This window comes from Bos indicus x Bos taurus, chromosome 15 (assembly GCF_003369695.1).
Source record: "Bos indicus x Bos taurus breed Angus x Brahman F1 hybrid chromosome 15, Bos_hybrid_MaternalHap_v2.0, whole genome shotgun sequence".
NCBI lineage: Eukaryota > Metazoa > Chordata > Mammalia > Artiodactyla > Bovidae > Bos > Bos indicus x Bos taurus.
In genome coordinates, this window is record NC_040090.1 from 27405677 (window position 1) to 27424514 (window position 18838).

The 18838-nt window shown below is 50.3% G+C and overlaps 1 protein-coding gene across 3 annotated transcripts in view; it reads right to left on the reverse strand.

The window, feature by feature from the left end:
- Window positions 1-18838, reverse strand: part of MYO7A (myosin VIIA) — a 103972-nt gene that overhangs the window by 31099 nt on the left and 54035 nt on the right. For all 3 annotated transcript variants that reach the window (XR_003514674.1, XM_027562807.1, XM_027562808.1), the window contains exons 21-31: window positions 18571-18789; window positions 18015-18122; window positions 12416-12625; window positions 11822-12025; window positions 11400-11576; window positions 10859-10948; window positions 9372-9499; window positions 6438-6564; window positions 5122-5241; window positions 4402-4575; window positions 3025-3252 (exon numbers count right to left, since the gene is read on the reverse strand). Coding sequence is in view for 2 of the 3 variants with exons in the window: in XM_027562807.1 (XP_027418608.1) it covers window positions 3025-3252; window positions 4402-4575; window positions 5122-5241; window positions 6438-6564; window positions 9372-9499; window positions 10859-10948; window positions 11400-11576; window positions 11822-12025; window positions 12416-12625; window positions 18015-18122; window positions 18571-18789 (1785 nt within the window). In the remaining variant the exon portion in view is untranslated. The remainder of the gene's footprint in view (window positions 1-3024; window positions 3253-4401; window positions 4576-5121; window positions 5242-6437; window positions 6565-9371; window positions 9500-10858; window positions 10949-11399; window positions 11577-11821; window positions 12026-12415; window positions 12626-18014; window positions 18123-18570; window positions 18790-18838) is intronic.

The window sequence follows — 18838 nt, forward strand, 5'->3', positions numbered from 1 at the left end:
CTCTCAGAAAAGAACTCGTTCAAATGTAGGGGACCTACTGTACATGGAAAATCCTAAAGATGCTACCAGAAAACTACTAGAGCTCATGAATGAACTTGGTAAATTTTCAGACTACAAAATTAATATGCAGAAATATCTTGCATTTCTATATACTAACAACAAAAATCAGAAAGAGAAATTAAGGAAACAATCCCATTTACCATCACACCAAAAACAATAAAATACCTAGGAATAGACCTATGTAAGAAGGCAAAAACCCTGTACTCTGAAAACTGTAAGATGTTGATGAAAGAAACTGAAGGTGACATAAACAGATGGAAAGATATACCATGTTCTTACATTAGAAGAGTCAATATTGTCAAAATGTCTGTACTGTCCAAGGCAATCTATGGATTCAGTGCAATCCCTCTCAAATTACCAATGGCATTTTTCACAGAACTAAAATAAAAACCTTTAAAATCTGTAGAGAGACACAAAAGAACCCGAATAGCCAAAGCAATCTTGAGAAAAAAGAAAATGGAACTGGAGGAATCAGGCTGTCTGACTTCAGACTATTTACTACAAAGCTACAGTCAAACAGTATGGTACTGGCACACAAATAGAAATATAGATCAATGGAACATAATAGAAAGTCCAGAAATAAGCCCAGGCACCTATGGTCAACTAATGTGTGACAAAGGAGGCAAAACTATACAATGGAGAAAAGACAGTCTCTTCAATAAATGGTGTTGGGAAAGCTGGACAGCTCCATGTAAAAGAATGAAATTAGAACATTCTCTAATACCATACACAAATGTAAGCTCAAAATGGATTAAAGACCTAAATGTAAGACTGGATACTATAAAACTCTTGGAGGAAAAGATAGGCAGAACATTCTGTGACATAAATTGCAGCAATATCTTTTCCAATCCATCTCCTAGAGTAGTGAAAATAAAAACAAAAATAAACATGTAGGAAATTCAAATGCTTTTGCACAGCAAAGGAAATCACCAACAAAACAAACAGATAACAGAGAACGGGAGAAAATACTTGCAAACAATGCAACCAACAAGGAATTAATCTCCAATATGTACAAACAACTCACGAAACTCAGTAGCAAACAAACAACCTAATCAAAAAATGGGCAGACGATCTAAATAGACATTTCTCCAAAGACATACAGATGGTCAAAAAGCACATGAAAGATGGTAAAGATCACTAATTATATCAGAGAAATGCAAACCAAAACTATAATGAAGTATCACCTCACACCCAATCAGAAAGGTCATATTCAAAAAGTCTACAAATAATAAATGCTGGCGAGGATATGGAGAAAAAGGAACCCTCCTACACTGCTGATGGGAACGTAAATTTGGCATAGCTATTGAACAACTAAGCAAACACACTATGGAAACAGTATGACAGGTCTTTTAAAAACTAAAAATAGAACTACCATGTGATCTAGCAATCTCACTCCTGGGCATATATCCAGAGAAAACCATACTTTGAAAAGATATATGTGCCCCAGTGTTCACTGCAGTGCTGTTTATAATAGCCAAGACATGGAAGCAACCTAAATGTCCACCGAAAGAGAAATGGATAAAAAATATGTTGTGAAAGTGAAAGTGTTAGTCGCTCAGTCATGTCTCACTCTCTACAACCCCATGGACTGTAGCCCGCCAGGCTCCTCTGTCCATGGAATTCTTCAGGCAAGAATACTGGAGTGGGTAGCCATTCCCTTTTCCAGGGGATCTTCCCAACCCAGGGATCGAACTCAGGTCTCCCACACTGCAGGCAGATTCTTTACCATCTGAGCCACCAGAGAAGCCCAAGAATATGTCATGCATATATATACACAAAAGAATATTGTTGCTGTTTAGTTGCTAAGTTGTGTCCGACTCTTTTGCAACCCCATGGACTGTAGCCCACCAGGATCCTCTGTCCATGGGATTTCCCAAGCAAGAATACTGGAGTGGATTGCCATTTGTTTCTTCAGGGGATCTTCCCAAACCAGGGATTGAACACATGTCTCCTGCTCGTCGGGTGGATTCTTTACCACTGAGCCATCTGGAAAGCCCCACAATAGAATATTACTCAACCATTAAAAAGAATGAAATAACGCCATTTGCAGCAACATGGATGAACCAAGAGATTATCATACTAAGTAAAATAAGTCAATGAAAGACAAATATCATATGATATCTCTTATATGTGGAATCTAAGAAAAATTATACAAATGAACTTATTTACAAAACAGAAAAAGACACACCGACTTCAAAAACAAATTTCGGGTTACCAAAGAGGAAAAGAGTATGGGATAAATTTGGAGGTTGGGGTTAACATATATACACTACTACATGTATTAATAAAATAGACAATCAATAAGGATCTACTATATAGCACAGGGAATTCTATCAATACTCTGTAATAAGCTATATGGGAAAAGAATCCAAAGGAGAATGAATATATGTTCACATATAACTAAACTGTAAACCTGAATCTAACACAACATTGTAAATCAAATATACTCCAATATAAATAAATAAGTAAATAAAATGATTTGATAGAGATTTTTAAAAAAAAAGAACAATACAGCAAGTTGTGAAGCACGTACTCTGCACCATGCAGTCACTGCAGCAGGGCAGGAACACCTCCCACAGGCAGAATTCAGGCTATTCTTCAAAGCCCTCGCTCCGTTGTGCCACGCTCAGTCACTTCAGTCACGTCTGACCCTGTGGACTGTAGCCTGCCAGGCTTCCCTGTCCATCACTATCTCCCAGAGCTTGCTCAAACTCATGTCCATTGAATCAGTGATGCCGTCCAACCATCTCGTCCTCTGTCGCCCCCTTCTCCTCCTGCCTTCAATCTTTCCCAGCCTACGGGGTTGGTGTTAAATCTAAGAGGAGCCTAGATGACACCCCACCTCCATGTGGCTAACCTTCCCATTCACTGATGATGAGTCAGGGATAGCAACACTCAGCCAAATTCAGCAAACAGGCAACTAAGAACCAAGCAAGCTCAGCCAGAAGATCAGCTCTCACTCACCTTCTCACACCTGTACTCCCCAAACTTGACCCCTCGCACCACCTGCTGGTAGATGAGGTTAGTGGCCACATTGTCTTCTGAGGGGTTGTGCCAGGGCGTGAAGACTTCCTTGCGGAAGAAGAGCCTCCACGGGGCATTGCGCTCCTGGGCACCCTGCTCCTTGGCGTACTGTTCACATTGGGAGATAGCGTCCATGACGTGGTCGCTGCCACTGCCCAGGGAGGACACCTGCGGGCACAGGGTTAGAGGTCACCCAGCTGAAGGGTGAGCAGGCGGGGGAGGACTGCAAGGAGCCATCAACTGCGCCAACTGTTCTGGTTCAGATGAAAAACCAAGGCTCAGGGCAAGGAGGGGTCTGCCCAGGTCACCCAGGAGGCAGACCAGCCGAGGGGAACCCCTGGATCCCACCATGGGCGCTGAGCTGGCACAGCAACCAAGGGATTCCTATTTCCTAATGGAAGTTTTCTGTGAAACTCTAACGGGCACATGGTCACTGAAGATGCAGAAGGTGTCTGTTGGTGAGAGAAACGGCATCAGAAAACATGCTGCTATCATTGGACCTGCTAGGATGGGGGGTGGGGGCATCTCTGTGGCCTGTGGTGATCCTGGGTGTGCAGGCAAAAGTTACCCACATCCAGACCCAGCTCAGCTGCTCTGGTAGCTCAGTGGTAAAGAATCCATCTGCCAGTGCAGGAGACACAAGAGATGCAGGTTCGATCCCTGGGTCAGGAAGATCCCCTGGAGAAGGAAATGGCAGATTCCCCAGAAAAGAAGTGGGTTTCCCAGGCAACCCACTCTAATATTCTTGCCTTGGCAAATCCCATGGACAGAGGAGCCTGGTGGGTCACAGTCCACGGGGTCACACAGAGTCAGTCACGACTTAGCGACAAACCAACAATAACAAGGCCCGGCTCAGCAGCGAAGGCTCCAGGCCCACATGTGCCCCGGGAGGCACACACTCTAGGTCTAGGCGGTCCGAAACAAGTGCAAAGAAACTACCATTCCTGATAAGGAATCATAAGTCCATTTGCAAACAGGAAAACTGGATCTCAGAGCCAGTGGCTCTCTCTCCACCATGTTATTTCTCTGTCATCAGCAGAGGGTTAGATCCACCTGGGCACATATGCGTGCAGCGAGCCCTGGGCTCCAATCTCCATTGTATGGTTGGGTTTCTCTTTAGGTGCTTAGGATCCCTCCATGATCCTAAGGAGCTGGGGCAGGGCCAGGGTTCCCACTGGTTTACGGAGGAGGTAACTGAGGCCCTGGAAGGTCAGTAACCGTGCAAGGGCGCCCGAGCCGGTAGGTGGCCGCACTGGGGTGGGAGCTGGTGGGCGGCCCTGGCGGTGCCAGGAGGAGGGGCTTCCGGGCTGGCCTCACCTTATCAAACAAGGCGATGTAGAGGGAGAACCCGAAGCGGTCCTTGAGCGAGATCTTGTCGGCCAGCGCATTGCAGAGCTCCTTGGCCGTGGTCGCCGAGTCCGTCAGCAGCGTCTTGGTGGTCCCATCCATGAACGTCACAGGCAACATGATGGGCTTCTTGGACTTGGTGGCCTGAAAGTGACCCAAGAGGCTTCCTGGGAATCCTTTCACTTCAGAACATCTCACGCCCTCTGGGCTCCCAGCTCCTTCTGGAGATGGAGCCCTCAGACCTAAACGTCCCACAGCACATTGCCTGTCCCTGGTCACAGGTGCCCAGGGAGCCCTGCTGTGCTCCCCACCTGAGAGGACCTGCAAGGTCCCTGAGCTGGGGCACTAGGGCTGGCTGGGTGGTCAGGCTTTTCCAGGTGCCAAGGACACCTGTCTTCCTGTCATGTAACCATCACAAGACCCTGTGAAGTGACATTTGCATTGCCATGCTGCAGATGAAGCCATTGAGACACAGAGGAACACCCCGCCAAGTCACGTTGACTATAAAGCCAGCAGATGGAGTCATTGCCCACTGGGGGCTTTCCTGTTCCAGGGGCTTGAGACTCCAGAACTTGAGGGTGCGTGCTTGAAAGACCACAGAATCCCAAAGCAGGGAATATTTCTAGGGCACTGGAGTGTACCGTGACCCAAGCGCACACACACACAAGCACACACGCCCGGGGGTCGCACCTGCAGCTCCAGCCAGCTGGGCGGCTGTGTCCGTGTCCCATTGACAAAGGTCCTCCTGAGTCGCTCCTCACAGTACGGGGCGTAGCCAGGGGGTCCCCCATGGATGAAGTTCCGCAGGTACTACGGACAGAGGACCAACTCAGGGGACCCCACTCCAGCCTCCCTCGGCCTTCCCACCTGTGACACAGGCTGATAGGCTGGGACCTGGGACCCTTTGCCAGAGTGCTTGCACCTAGACAGATATTTCCTTGAGCAACAAAATACAAAGAAACCAAAAGGAACTGAAAATAACTGCACAGGTGCAGTGGGAACAATTATGAACAATAAGGTACAAAAAGGCCACAAACCAACTGCCGTTTCTGAGCTGCTGGGAGCAGAGGCAGGGACTTTTCCACGAGCCCTGCACACAGCACCACCACCAAGGGGGTGGGCAGACAACCTCTGACCTGACCCACCAATCCGTCCCCACCCTCACCTCATTTAAGGAGCCAGGGAGCAAGCAGGGGCACCCGTTTCTTGTTCTTGCTCCCTTGTACCACAGCACCAGCCTCAGTAAAGCCTTGCCTGAATTTCATGTCTGGCCTCTTATCAACTTCTATTGATTAAAACATTCATGGACCCAGGTCAGCAACACCTGGACCATCAGAGCAACTTTCCCAGGTCTCCTGCCTCTGGTTCCTCCACTCACAATCTGCTCCTGGGGACACCTCCACCCACGCCCCTCCTCAGCTTCCCAGGGCTCCCCACTGCCCTCTAGATCAAGCCCACATGCCTCACGCTGGCAAAAAGGCCACCATGATCCAGGCCTTTCTAGTCTCAGCCATGCCTCCAGCCTCACCCCACACACCACCCCTGCCCTGCACCCAGCTTAACTGCTCCTCTTCCTCCAGGGTCCACCTCCCTGACCCCTCCACTCCTCATACTGCTGACCAGCTGGGCTGATCCAGCTGACAGCTGCTCTGCCTCTGTGTCCCCAGCACCCAGAGCCTGGCACCCAGGGTCACAAAAGAGCCTGAGATGAACTAAAGTTCTTCAGACCAGCATGTGGAAAGTCCAGGAGATACCGCTGTCAAACTCAGCGTCTGCATAAATCAAATGGGGCCAGGGGAGACAGAAGTGAAGTGGTGGGTGCCTAGGAGGAGGGCCAGGAAGATGGGCCCCGCAGAGGCCGGGAGGTCTGGGAGGAGATGACCTGGGCAGGACCTCACTGCCAAGCCCCTCTGCCCTCTGAGATGCTTCTCCGTGCTCTGCTCCTTGACACCAGAGACCAAGCCCAGTTCCCCTTCCTGTCCCTGGAGGCCAAAAGCCTCCCCTACCTTAACAAACTTCTCAGAGGGGGCAAAGCAGCCCACGCAGAGAGACACGAGGATCCAGCCCCGGGCATAGCTGCTCTTGGAGGGGTTGTGAGTGAGCTGCTTGCTGATCTGGCAGTAGATCTCATCCCTAAGCAGAATGGGGTACAAGGAAGGGAGACAGACTGTCTCAGAGGGAAAGCCCACCCTCCATCCCAGCAGCAGGTGAGATGCCTACTCCCCCACTTGCCAGGGATGACCCAGGAGGAGAGTGGTCAGAGTGGGACCAGGTGGGGAAGGCTGAGCCCAGGGCTCTGGGGAGGGTCTGGCTTTGGAGGAGACAGGCTCATCAGACGTGAAGCACGTTCATACTTGACTCCAATCCAGAGTCCAGGGCCCCCAATCCACAGGGTGGTGCACACCCTGCTCTGGGCACGGGGCCATGGTCAGTAGTGACCACTCTAATGGGAAGCACAGGCTCCATCCCCCCCTCACCCCTCACCAAGCTGCGTGGCCTGGGCAGGTGAGTTCACCTCCAAGCCTGACCCACAGTCCCAGCAGCAGGTACAACTTCCACTAATGGAAACCAGCAGAGCAGGAAATGGGAAAAACATCTGGGGAGTTTCTCTGGGGGAGGAAATTAGTAGGGACTTTGATGTTCTCTTGATGTTTCCGTATGTTTGAATATTTAAGTGGCCATGTATTACTTTTGATCCCTGGGTCAGGAAGATCCCCTGAAGGAGGAAATGGCAACCCACTCCAGTACTCTTGCCTGGAAAATTCCATGGGCAGAGGAGCCTGGCGGACTGGCAGTCCATGGGGGTCACAAAGAGTCAGACACGACTGAGCAAGTGAGCATGCACGTATTACTTTTGTTTTGTGTTGTTTTCATTTTAAAGGGAAGTGATAGCATCCTGCTTATAAGATTGTTGTGAAGAAAAATGAGCCAAGGCTTATACAGGCCCTGGCACGATGCCCAGCACAGTAAACCCCCAAAGATGCCAGCCTAGCTGCAGCCTTAAGATGCTACCTGTCCATTCAGGGACAAAGGCTGGACCTATCATGGTGCAGTAACCACCAGGGGGCACTCACTGCTGTTCTTCTCTCTTAGAAAGGCAGGTTTCTAATTCAGTGGCTCCCCAATTTTGAGAGCTCACAGACCAATACAACTTCAAAATAAATTCTGGAAGTTGCTAACTTACTAAGCTGAATAGCTTATAACTTAATTGTCATCAACTTATAATGACAAATAAGGACATTTAAAACACACCAAATACACAGCCCCTGCCCACTATCTATATCACAATCATTTTATAAAACAAAGGTAATTTTAATATCCAAAAAGTAGGAAGGGCAAAATCTCAGAACAAAGAACCATGTTTTAAATAAATCAAACTTAGAAACATCCTTATTTCCCCCATCTTGTCACAGACCAGTAGCTGGAAGCCCTGACCCTGTTCACTTTCTAAGCAGGGATATGGAGGTCGAGAGAAGGGAGGGATTAGTCGTGGACCCTCAGGGAGTCAGCACCCAGGCTTCTGACTCAGTCCAGGGACCCTGGCACTGTGTTATTTAGAAGCATCACTTAAGGTCTGATGATGAGATTAATTATGAGGTAAATTCTTTTTTTTTTTTTTCTTTGTGGTTGTCATTTATTGGGTTTTTTTTTTTTTTTTAAACTTTACATAATTGTATTAGTTTTGCCAAATATCAAAATGAATCCGCCACAGGCACGCATGTGTTCCCCATCCTGAACCCCCCTCCCTCCTCCCTATGAGGTAAATTCTTAACCCTTAAACATACCTTGGGCAATTACCTTTTCTTCCCAGGGGCTGACAGCCCCAAGTGCTACATCTCTGGTGAGCAAGGTAGTAACTGGCCTCAAGGAGCAATGAAAGAGAGGCCAGTGACCCCTGGGCAAACCTCTTCCCTTCTCTGGACTTCCTGCCTCCTACTGGTAAAATGATACTTGACCTCCCCACCCACCCCATCCTGCTGTTCTCCCAGCCAACACACATGAGTTCATGGTCTGCTCTCCTAACCAGACACCTTGTGCAGATGGAGTTCTCAGAGAAACCGTGTTTTCCCGCCACTGATGCAGCTGAGTTGATTCCTTAATTGCTCCTGAAAAGTCACAGACCATCCCAGCGCCTCCACAACACCCCAGGGACCCAAGCAAAGGCCTCTCCTGGGCCTGAGGCATGTGCTGGATGCCTTCTGACCACAGTAACCCTGAGCACAGGCCTGGGCAGGGTGCACCGAAGGTGCCCGCAGGGATGGGTTATACATCAGATAATGCTAATAGCCAACAGCTACCGTCTACTGAGTGGCCACTATGGAGGTCCTAGGTCACACTTTCCATAGTTTTATCTGCCCCAAGCCTACAAGGTAGGTACTATTATTATTCCGTCTTAGCAGAGGAGGAAACTGAACCTTGCAAAGATAAAATCACTCTACCAAGACCACACAACCAGCTACCAGCAGAGCTAAACCCAGGCCTGCTTGGCTTAATCAGTTACTAAATTGGACTGCAAGGAGATCCAGCCAGTCCATCCTAAAGGAGATTAGTCCTGGCTGTTCATTGGAGGGACTGATGTTGAAGCTGAAACTCCAATACTTTGGTCACCTGATGCAGAGAGCTGACTCATTTGAAAAGACCCTGATGCTGGGAAAGATTGAGGGCAGAAGAAGGGGACGACAGAGGATGAGATGGTTGGATAGCATCACCGACACAATGGACATGGGTTTGGGTGGACTCCAGGAGTTGGTGATGGACAGGGAGGCCTGGCGTGCTGTGGTTCATGAGGTCACAAAGAGTCGGACACGACTGAGCGACTGAACTGAACTGAAAGTGATGGAGCCACGATTCTGCCACCCAAAGCCTTGTGGGGCTGGAAGAGCAGGATGGCTCCCCCTGCCAGCTGCCCCCTCCCTGAGCCCCAGCCCTCAGGTGCTGACCGGAGTGCTGGCCTCAGGATGCCGTTGCCAATGATGAAGTGCAGCTTCTCCAGGTTGGAGGTGGGCCGGTCCTCCAGCATGCTGTTGCCCTGCACCGTGGACTCCCCATCATGCAGCCTCTTGGTCACCTGGGACACAGCAGAGGGCGGAGGCTCGAGCAGGGCTCTCCCGCTTGCCTGAGTCTGCCCACTCCCTGGGAAAACAGAACCCTGGGAGTGGCCAGAGCGCTGGCTCCCCAGCACCATCACAGCCCCGCCCTATGCAGGACAGAAACTGAGTCAATGCCTGGCCCACACAGCCAGGGGGCGCTGGCCTGGTGCCACCCACTTCTGAGCATGGTTCCTCTGCAGTCTCCCTGACAGCGCTCCCTGCAAGGAGGTCCCACCAGGCAGGGTAGGGGCTGCTCCTCTGACCCCCCGATGGGATCCCTAGCTCTCTAAGATGGGCCGCACACCACTCCGACAGCCAGAGTCAACCCACGTTCCAAGCACCACCATCACCCATCATGAGCACCCTGGCCCCATGCGAACAGCCTCAGGCCTGGGTTCTTTCAAATGGACTTCTCTCCTCAGGTTCCACACAGCCCACAGCGCCAGCCCCACCCTGTGCCCAGAGACACGGAGCAGGTGAGAGGGTGAGTGGTGGGAGCATGCCCCTGCAGACAGGAAGGGCTCCAGAGGGCCTCGTGTCCGCTGAGCACCCACAGTCAGCATCTCAAGCCACCATCCTAGGAACACACTAGCAGGCGTTTTTCTTCTCTGGGTGCCTTGGCTATCGAGCAGAGCTGGGATTCAAATCTGGGGCTACGAAGCTATCAGACCAGACTGGAGCCTCAGATGGGGAAGAAGAGGAAAACAAAAGCAAGGCAGGCCCAGGAAGTCCCGGAGCAGCAGCCTAAGCCTGTCTTGGGGAAGGCTTCCTGGAGGAGGTGACCCCAAAGCACACAAGAGGAAGGCAGAATTTTAGGCAGAGGGACCAGTGCGCACAAAAGCAGAGGCTTGAAGAAGCCAGTCCCTCTGTACCACGAATGCCTCCGTGTCTGTCGGCCCTCACAGCCTGGACAGTCCTGGAGCGAGGGGCCAGGACGGTGCTCAGAAAACACAAAACATAAATGAATGAATTCAAACAAACTAATAGTGTTAATGCCCCAAGGATACTCTTAACCCACAAAAATGTTTTCATCAGTTAAAAAGTCCCTGGATCAGAGGCAGTGAGTCCATGCCCTGGCAAGAACGGTCTTCCCTCCCACCATCTGGGGAGGGCCTCTCCAGCCCTCCCTAGCTCCTATGGCCCCTCTTCCAGGAAGCCCCCCTGACCGGCCCCAGACTGAGCACAGCACCCTCTTCCTTGCACCCTGTCTGCCTGATCACACCTAACACCGTCCTGCCAGCCACCCCGGTCCCCTGAGGACGGGCAGGATCCACTCCTGTCCCTGTGGGTCCCAAGCCCAGTCTAGGCCACCAAGGCCATGCAGGGTCTGCTCCCACCTCCTCCGTCAGTTTGGACTTCTTTTTCAAGGTCAAGTGTACCAGCTTGTGCCTCACACTGCTCTTCTTCTGCCCATCGGGGAGCTGGGCCTGCAGGACAAACAAGGGTCAAGGTCAAGTGGCTGGGCCGCAAATAATGACAAGAGCAGTTGACACTGTAGCTAGAATTAGCTCAAGCCCACACTAACATTTACAACGTATAACCTTACCTTGCCCCTCCAACCCACCGTCAGTCAAGTGGCAGATCGGAAAACAGACTCTGAGAAGTACAGTAACCCACAAACCACCCCCAACAAGTCCAAATGGAAGCTGTCTCTGACTGCAAAGCCTATCTCAAAACCTGCCCCTGCCACATGGCCTCAACAGTGGTCAGCACTCTACAGCCTATACAACACTCACGCATTCACTCTCAGGAGTAGACAGAGCAGGGCAAGGGTCAGGGGGGTGAGGCAGAGGCAAATTTTTGTACGTCCTTCTGCTGAAACCTTATGGCTGGGGATGGCCTGGGTGGGACAGTGGCCACCGGGCACCTGGGACTCACCTCACCCTCGCCCTGCAGGGCCTGCAGCTCCCTCTTGTAGGTCTTCTTGCCCAAGGTCTCGTAAATCTTGGTCATCACGGGAATCTTCTCACTGCCGTCACTCATGGCCGTGTGGTACCTGGGCTCTGGGAGGTCCCCCATGAACCGGAGGATGGTGATCCAGACTGCCAGGGCCGCCTGGGAGGCAGAGCCATGCCACTCAGCCCGAGCACAGGATGTTACCAAAGCCATCAAAATGACCCACAGAGAGGCTAGAGAACCGCAACCCACCCTCGACCGGAGGAGGACCACTGAGCTGAGTGCCGCTTGCTCTCCGGGCCTTGCCCTGTGACCCGCCCCAAGCTGGGCACCGGGTGAAGTCAGCCCTGGTCCCTGCACACCAGGGCCCCTGCCCCTCCGCACCCATGCCGCCCAGTCCTCACCAGCTGATCACCCTCATCATCGTGGTACAGCAGTGGCTGCTTGAGTGGCCGCCGGGTGTAGGTGTGCGTGGTCGTGCCCTGGAAGTAAGTGGCAGCGAACTTGGCGAATTTATACTCGGAGAGATCTTCCTCATCTTCGTCGGGCAGGGGCAGGGCTGCATCCAGGTCCTCTTCTACCATCTCCCTCCGCCCGTGCTCCAGGTCCTGGAGGGAGGAGACGGGTTCCCTGCCATGGGGGCAGACCTGGGGCTGAGCTAGGGGCCCCCAGCCAGTCCCTGAGGGGCCAGCTCCTGCTCCAGGAGCACAGGGATCTGTCCACCCGGTTCACTCCCGAGACAGAGCCCAGCACATGGTAGGTCCTCAACACACAAACGAAAAAAGGTTTGCGAATGGCCTTGGAGGGGGACAGTGGCTGGCCCAAGGTCACATTGCAGGCTGGTGGCTGGACAGGGCCTGGGACCGGCGGTCCCTGTTCCAGATCATCACTGCCGCCTTCCGCTCAGAGGGGACCAGGTGGACTTTAACACAAAGTGGCACAAGGGGAGGGAAGGCAACCACCTAGGGCCTGTCCCAGCTCCTTCCCCAGCCTGGTACCTCGAAGCCACTAGGTGCCTGGCCCTCCTGGCCTGGCAGGCCGCCCGAAGTCCCCAGGAAGCCAAACATCTTGTCCACCATGTCCGAGTGATTGATGGGCTCATGGCGGGCCCTCTCCATCTGCTCCAGGAGTTCCTTCTTCCTCCGAGCCTCCTCCTTCTCCTTCAGCTCTCGCTCTGCATCCTCGCGGGCCAGCTGGGCCAGGCGCTCCTGTGAGGCAGGGGTGATGCAGCGTCAGAGAGCAAGCCCCCTGTGGGGAGCCCACGGGAGTCCCTGCAGCAACCAGGCCTGAGTCCCAAACCCAAGAGGCCCTCCTGACAGCTGTGAAGGACTGAGTCTCCGGCCTCGCCACCCGGGGCCACACACACTAAGTTCTCACAGCCCAGTGAAGACAGATGCCACACCAAGTCCAGACAGAAATGCCACCTGCCCTCAGGGCTCAGCTGGGACCACCTCCTCCAGGAAGCCTACTCAGGCTTCCCCAGCCAAAAGGGACCACACCGACCCAGAAATCCCAGAGCCACTGGGCAGAGGCTGCAGACCAGTGGTGTACAATAGAAATATAATGCAATCCACCCTGGGTCGCAAAGAGTCAAACACAACTTAGACTAAATGACAACATATACAGTGGCTACATTTAAAATAGTTCTTTTAAAAAATAGATCAATTTTAATAATGTACTTCATTTAACCCAATATTTCCAAAGTATTGAAACAGAGCAGGACTCTCTGATCCCTGCCCCACTTCTACCATACCTTTCGCCTGTGGAAAACTTTAGTCAAAGAATAAGTTTAATCAGAGAAGTGAGAAATGCTGAAACAAAGGAAAACAGTCTAAGGAGATTAGTAACAACAGTGTCGTCATTAAGCACAGTCAAGGAACTTTATCTCTTTCTCAAGGGCTATAGATAATATTCTGAGCCATATCCTGTGAGCTGTCTTATAGATACCAGAACACCAGGTGGAGAAGTTAACTACATGATGACCAGACTGTACCCTGGACATGCGCTGCCACAATTCTGAGAACTGGCCACAAAGAAATGGGAGCAAGTGCACCCCAGAACTGAAGATTAACTGTACCTAAAACAACCCAGATGATGCTAGTCAGACCACTGATGACCAGTTGAAGATGACTGTTAGAGATGACTGTGCTGTTTCTGCATGTAACCTCCCCTCAACTCTGTCTATAAAAGCTCTCACCCCCTGCTTGTTCGGGGAAGGTGGGGTGGGAGCCGGCCTTTGGACAGATGTCTGCCACCCTCCCCTGCAGCTGCCAGCATCTGAAATAAAGCAAACCTTCCTTTCCACTAATCTGGCCTGCTTATTGGCTTTTGAGCGGTGAGCAGCCAGACCCCCCGACACATACCTTTCGGTAACAGTATTATCTCTGCATGTAATTAATATTTAAAATATCTCAGCTATTTTATAGTCCTTTTTTTTTTTTTAACTAAGTCTTCAAAATCAAGCTTGTATTTGGGAATTCCCTGGCAGTGCAATGGTTAGGACTCATTGTTCTCACTGTTGAGGGTCTAAGTTCAATCCCTGGTCAGGGAACTATGACTCTGCAACTTTTTATCCAGAGTTATCTCCCAGCTGAGGGCCTGGACCCACAGCCTTCAGACCCAGCACAGAACAGGCACTTCATAGATCATAGCCTTGTTGTGGCAAAGGGGCTTGTGTAACTCAATGAAGCCATGAGCCACCCCAGACAGACAGGTCAAAGCAGAGAGTTCTGACAAAACATGATGGAGGACGGAATGGCAAACCACTCCAGTATACTGGCCATGAGAACCTCATGAACCGTATGAAAAAGCAAAAAGATATGACACCGAACGATGAGCCTCCCAGGTCAGAAGGTCCAATATGCTCCCGGGGAAGAACAGAGGACAACTACTGAAAGCTCCAGAAAGAGTGAAGCAGCTGGGCCATCGCAGAGATGATGCTCAGCCCTGGGTGTGTCTGGTGACGAAAGTAAAGGCCAATGCGGTAAAGAGCAATACTGCACAGGAACCTGGAATGTCAGGTCCATAAATGCGTAAACTGGACATGGTCGAGCAAGAGATGGCAAGAGTAAACACTGACATCTTAGGAATCAGTGAGCTCAAATGAATGGGGATGGACGAATTTAATTCAGATGACCACTGTATCTATACTGTGGGCAAGAATCCCATAGAAGAAATGGAGTAGGCTTCATAATTAACAAGAGTCCAAAACGCAGTCCTTGGGTGCAACCTTAAAAATGACAGAATTATCTCAGTTTGTTTCCAAGGCAAACCATTTGCCATCACAGTAATCTAAGTCTATACTCCAAACACCAATGCCAAAGAAGCTGAAGTTGATCAGTTCTATGAAGATCTAGAAGATCTCCTAGAACTAACACCAAGAAATGATGTCCTATTCATGATAGGTGATTGGAATGCAAAAGTAGAAGTCAAGAGATACTGTGATAACAGGCAAGTTTGGTCTTGGAGTACAAAATGAAGCAGGGCAAAGGCTAACAGAATTCTTCCAGGAGAATGCATTAGTCATAGCAAACACCCTTTTTCAACAATACAGGAGACGACTTTACACATGGATATCACCAAATATCAATGCCGAAATCAGACTGATTATATTCTTTGTAGCTGAAGATGGAGAAACTCTATACAGTCAGCAAAACAATATCTGGAGCTGACTGTGGCTCAGATCATCAGCTCCTCATAGCAAAATGAGGACCTTAACTTTCTTTCTTAAACTAAAGAAAGTGGGGAATACCACTAGGCCAGTCAGGTATGACAAATCAAATCCTCTATGAATATACAGTGGAGGTGATGAATAGATTCAAGGGATTAGATCTAGTAAATACAGTGCTTAAAGAACTATGGACAGAGGTCCGTAATACTGTACAGGAGGCAATAAACAAAATCATTCCAAAGAAAAAGAAATGCAAGAAGGCAAAGTGGTTGTCTAAGGAGGCTTACAAATAGCTGAGGAAAGAAGAGAAACAAAAAGCAAGGGAGAAAGGGAAAGGTTCACCCAACTGAATGCAGAGCTCCAGAGACCAGCAAGGCGAGACAAGAAGGTCTTCTGCAATGAACAATGCAAAGAAACAGAGACAACAACAGAAAGAGTAAGACTAAAGATATCTCCAAGAACATCGGAAATACCAAAGGAAAATTTCATCCAAGATTGGCACAATAAAGGACAAAGATAGAGACCTAATAGAAACAGAAGAGATCAAGAAGAGGTGGAAAGAATACACAGAAGAACTGTACAGAAAAGATCTTAACGACCCAGATAACCACGATGGCATTGTCTCTCACTCAGAGCCAGATATTCTGGAACGTGAAGTCAAGTGGGCCTTAGGAAGCACTGCTGCCAATAAAGCTAGTGGAAGTGATGGATTCCAGCAGAGCTATTTAAAATCCTAAAAGATGATGCTGTTAAAATTGCTGCACTCAATATGCCAGCAAATTTGGAAAACTCAGCAGTGGCCACAGGACTAGAAAAGGTCAATCCTCATCCCAATTCCCAAGAAGGGCAGTACCAAATAATGTTCAAACCACCAGACAATTTCACTCATCTCCCACGCTGGTAAAGTTATGTTCAAAATCCTCCAAGCTAGGCTTCAGCATTACGTGAACTGAGAATGTCCAGATGGTCAAGCTGGATTTAGAAAAGGCAGGGGAACCAGAGATCAAATTGCCAACATTTGCTGGATCATAGAGAAAGCAAGGGAATTCCAGATCATTGACTACACTAAAGCCGCTGACTGTGTGGATCCTAACAAACTGTGGAAAACTCTTGAAGAGATGGGAATACCAGACCGTCTTACCTGTCTCCTGAAAAACCTGTATACAGGTCAAGAAGCAAGAGTTAGAACCCTGCATCCCACCACTTCATGGGAAATAGATGGGGAACAGTGGAAACAGTGTCAGACTTTATTTTTCTGGGCTCGAAAATCACTGCAGATGGTGACTGCAGCCATGAAATTAAAAGACGCTTACTCCTTGGAAGGAAAGTTATGACCAACCTAGATAGCATATTCAAAAGCAGAGACATTACTTTGCCAACAAAGGTTCGTCTAGTCAAGGCTATGGTTTTTCCTGTGGTCATGTATGGATGTGAGAGTTGGACTGTGAAGAAGGCTGAGTGCCAAAGAATTGATGCTTTTGAACTGTGGTGTTGGAGAAGACTCTTGAGAGTCCCTTGGACTGCAAGGAGATCCAACCAGTCCATTCTGAAGGAGATCAGCCCTGGGATTTCTTTGGAAGGAATGATGCTGAAGCTGAAACTCCAGTACTTTGGCCACCTCATGCGAAGAGTTGACTCACTGGAAAAGACTCTGATGCTGGGAGGGATTGGGGGCAGGAGGAGAAGACGACAGAGGATGAGATGGCTGGATGGCATCACTGACTCGATGGACATGAGTCTCAGTGAACTCCGGGAGTTGGTGATGGACAGAGAGGCCTGGCGTGCTGCAATTCATGGGGTCGCAAAGAGTCGGACACGACTGAGCAACTGATCTGATCTGATAGGATAACTGACTGGTTCAGGATTGAGAAAGGAGTATGGCAAAGCTGTTTATTGTCACCCTGTTTATTTATACACAGAGTACATCATGCAAAATGCAAAGCTAGATGAGTTACAAGCTGGAATCAAGATTGCCAGGAGAAATATCAACAACCTCAGATACGTGGATGATACCATTCTAATGGCAGAAAGTGAAGAGGAACTAAAGAGCCTCTTGATGAGGGTGAAGGAAGAGAGTTAAAAAAGTTGGCTTAAAACTCAATGTTAAAAAAACTAATTGCATGGCATCCAGTCCAATTACTTCATGGCAAGTAGACGGGGAAAAGGGGGAGACAGTGACAGATTTCCTCTTCTTGGGCTCTAAAATCACTGCAGATGGTGACTGCAGCTATGAAATTAGAAGACAACTGTTTCTTGGCAAGAAAGCTATGACAAACCTAGACAGTGTGTTAAAAAGCAAAGACATCACTTTTCCAACTAAGGTCCGTACAGTCAAGGCTATAGTCTTTTCAGTAGTCATGTACAGATGTGAGAGCTGGACAATAAAGAAGGCAGAGTGCCAACAAGTTGATGTGGTGCTGGAGAAGACTCTTCCTTGGACTGCAAGTTGATCACACCAGTTAATCCTAAAGGAAATCAACCCTGAATATTCATAGGAAGGACTGATGCTAAAGCTGAAGCCCCAGTACTTTGGCCACCTGATAGAAACAGCTGATTCACTGAAAAAGACCCTGATGATGGGAAAGACTGAAGGCAGGAGAAAGAGGGCAACAGAGGATGAGATGGTTGGATGGCCTCATCAATTCAATGGACATGAACTTGGCCAAATTGCGAGAGATGGTGAGGGACAGGGAAGCCTGGAATGCCGCAGTCCATGGGATCATGAAGAGTCAGACACGACTTGGAGACTGAACAACAAAATCTCCCAGCTGAGGGCCCAGACCCACAACCTTCTCACCTGGCACAGAACAGGCACCCAGCGCACAGGTGAAGGAAGGTCACGTGGACAGAGGATGAACAGATGGTTTGGCTGAGAGCCACGGAACCAGTGAATGGAAGTGCAAGGAGCCGACTCGTCCCCAGCTCACCTGATGTTTGCGTTCGGCCTCCTCCTTGGCCTTCTTGGCACTCATCTCCTTCCGGAGCTTCTCCTCCTCTGCCAGCCGCATTTTCTCAGCCTCCAGGCGCCGCAGGTACTGGGGGAGGCGGGTGGCAGGATGGGCACCGTACCATGTGTGTGGCTGTCACAGTGTTCCCTGCCAGCTTGACCCCACCCCACCCCCTTTGAGTTCCAGGACTGGGGATGACTTTGCCAAATAATTTAGCAGAGGGAAACTGAGGCATGCGAGAAACCCTCCAGGTCCCACAGCGGGTTGAGGGCACCTTTGATCCCAAAGCTGAAGCAGGTTCGCCTTGGCCTCCCAAAGACTCACAAGAGGGACTGGGCCCCCGCCCTACCCCTGGCTGGAAGGAGGGAAATGAGGGTCCAGTCTTGTGCATCCTTCAGAGGGAGAGCCCTTCATCCCCCCGCCTCACCCCCTGCGATGGGCTCAGGCCACATGCGGGATGATTTGTCTGCTTGAGGTGGAGTGGCACCCCTTGGAGGACCTAGAGCCAGGGGTTCTTGTGGACTGGGCCCCTCACCTCGGCCCTGAGGCGCCGGTGCAGCCTGCGGGCAATCATGCCCCGGGCGTAGGCCTGCACTGTGATCACGGCCCAGAGGCGGTGGCGGAAGGCCTTGCGTACCAGGTAGGCCCGGCAGCGGGCCTGGAACCCGATGATGCGCCGGCGGGCCAGGCAGTACTGCTGGTGCAGCTTCCGGGAGCGGTGCAGGGCCTGCAGCCGCAGGAAGCCCAGCCGCATCTGCAAGGACAGCCACCAGCTCAGAACCACAGCCCTGATGCCAGACCAG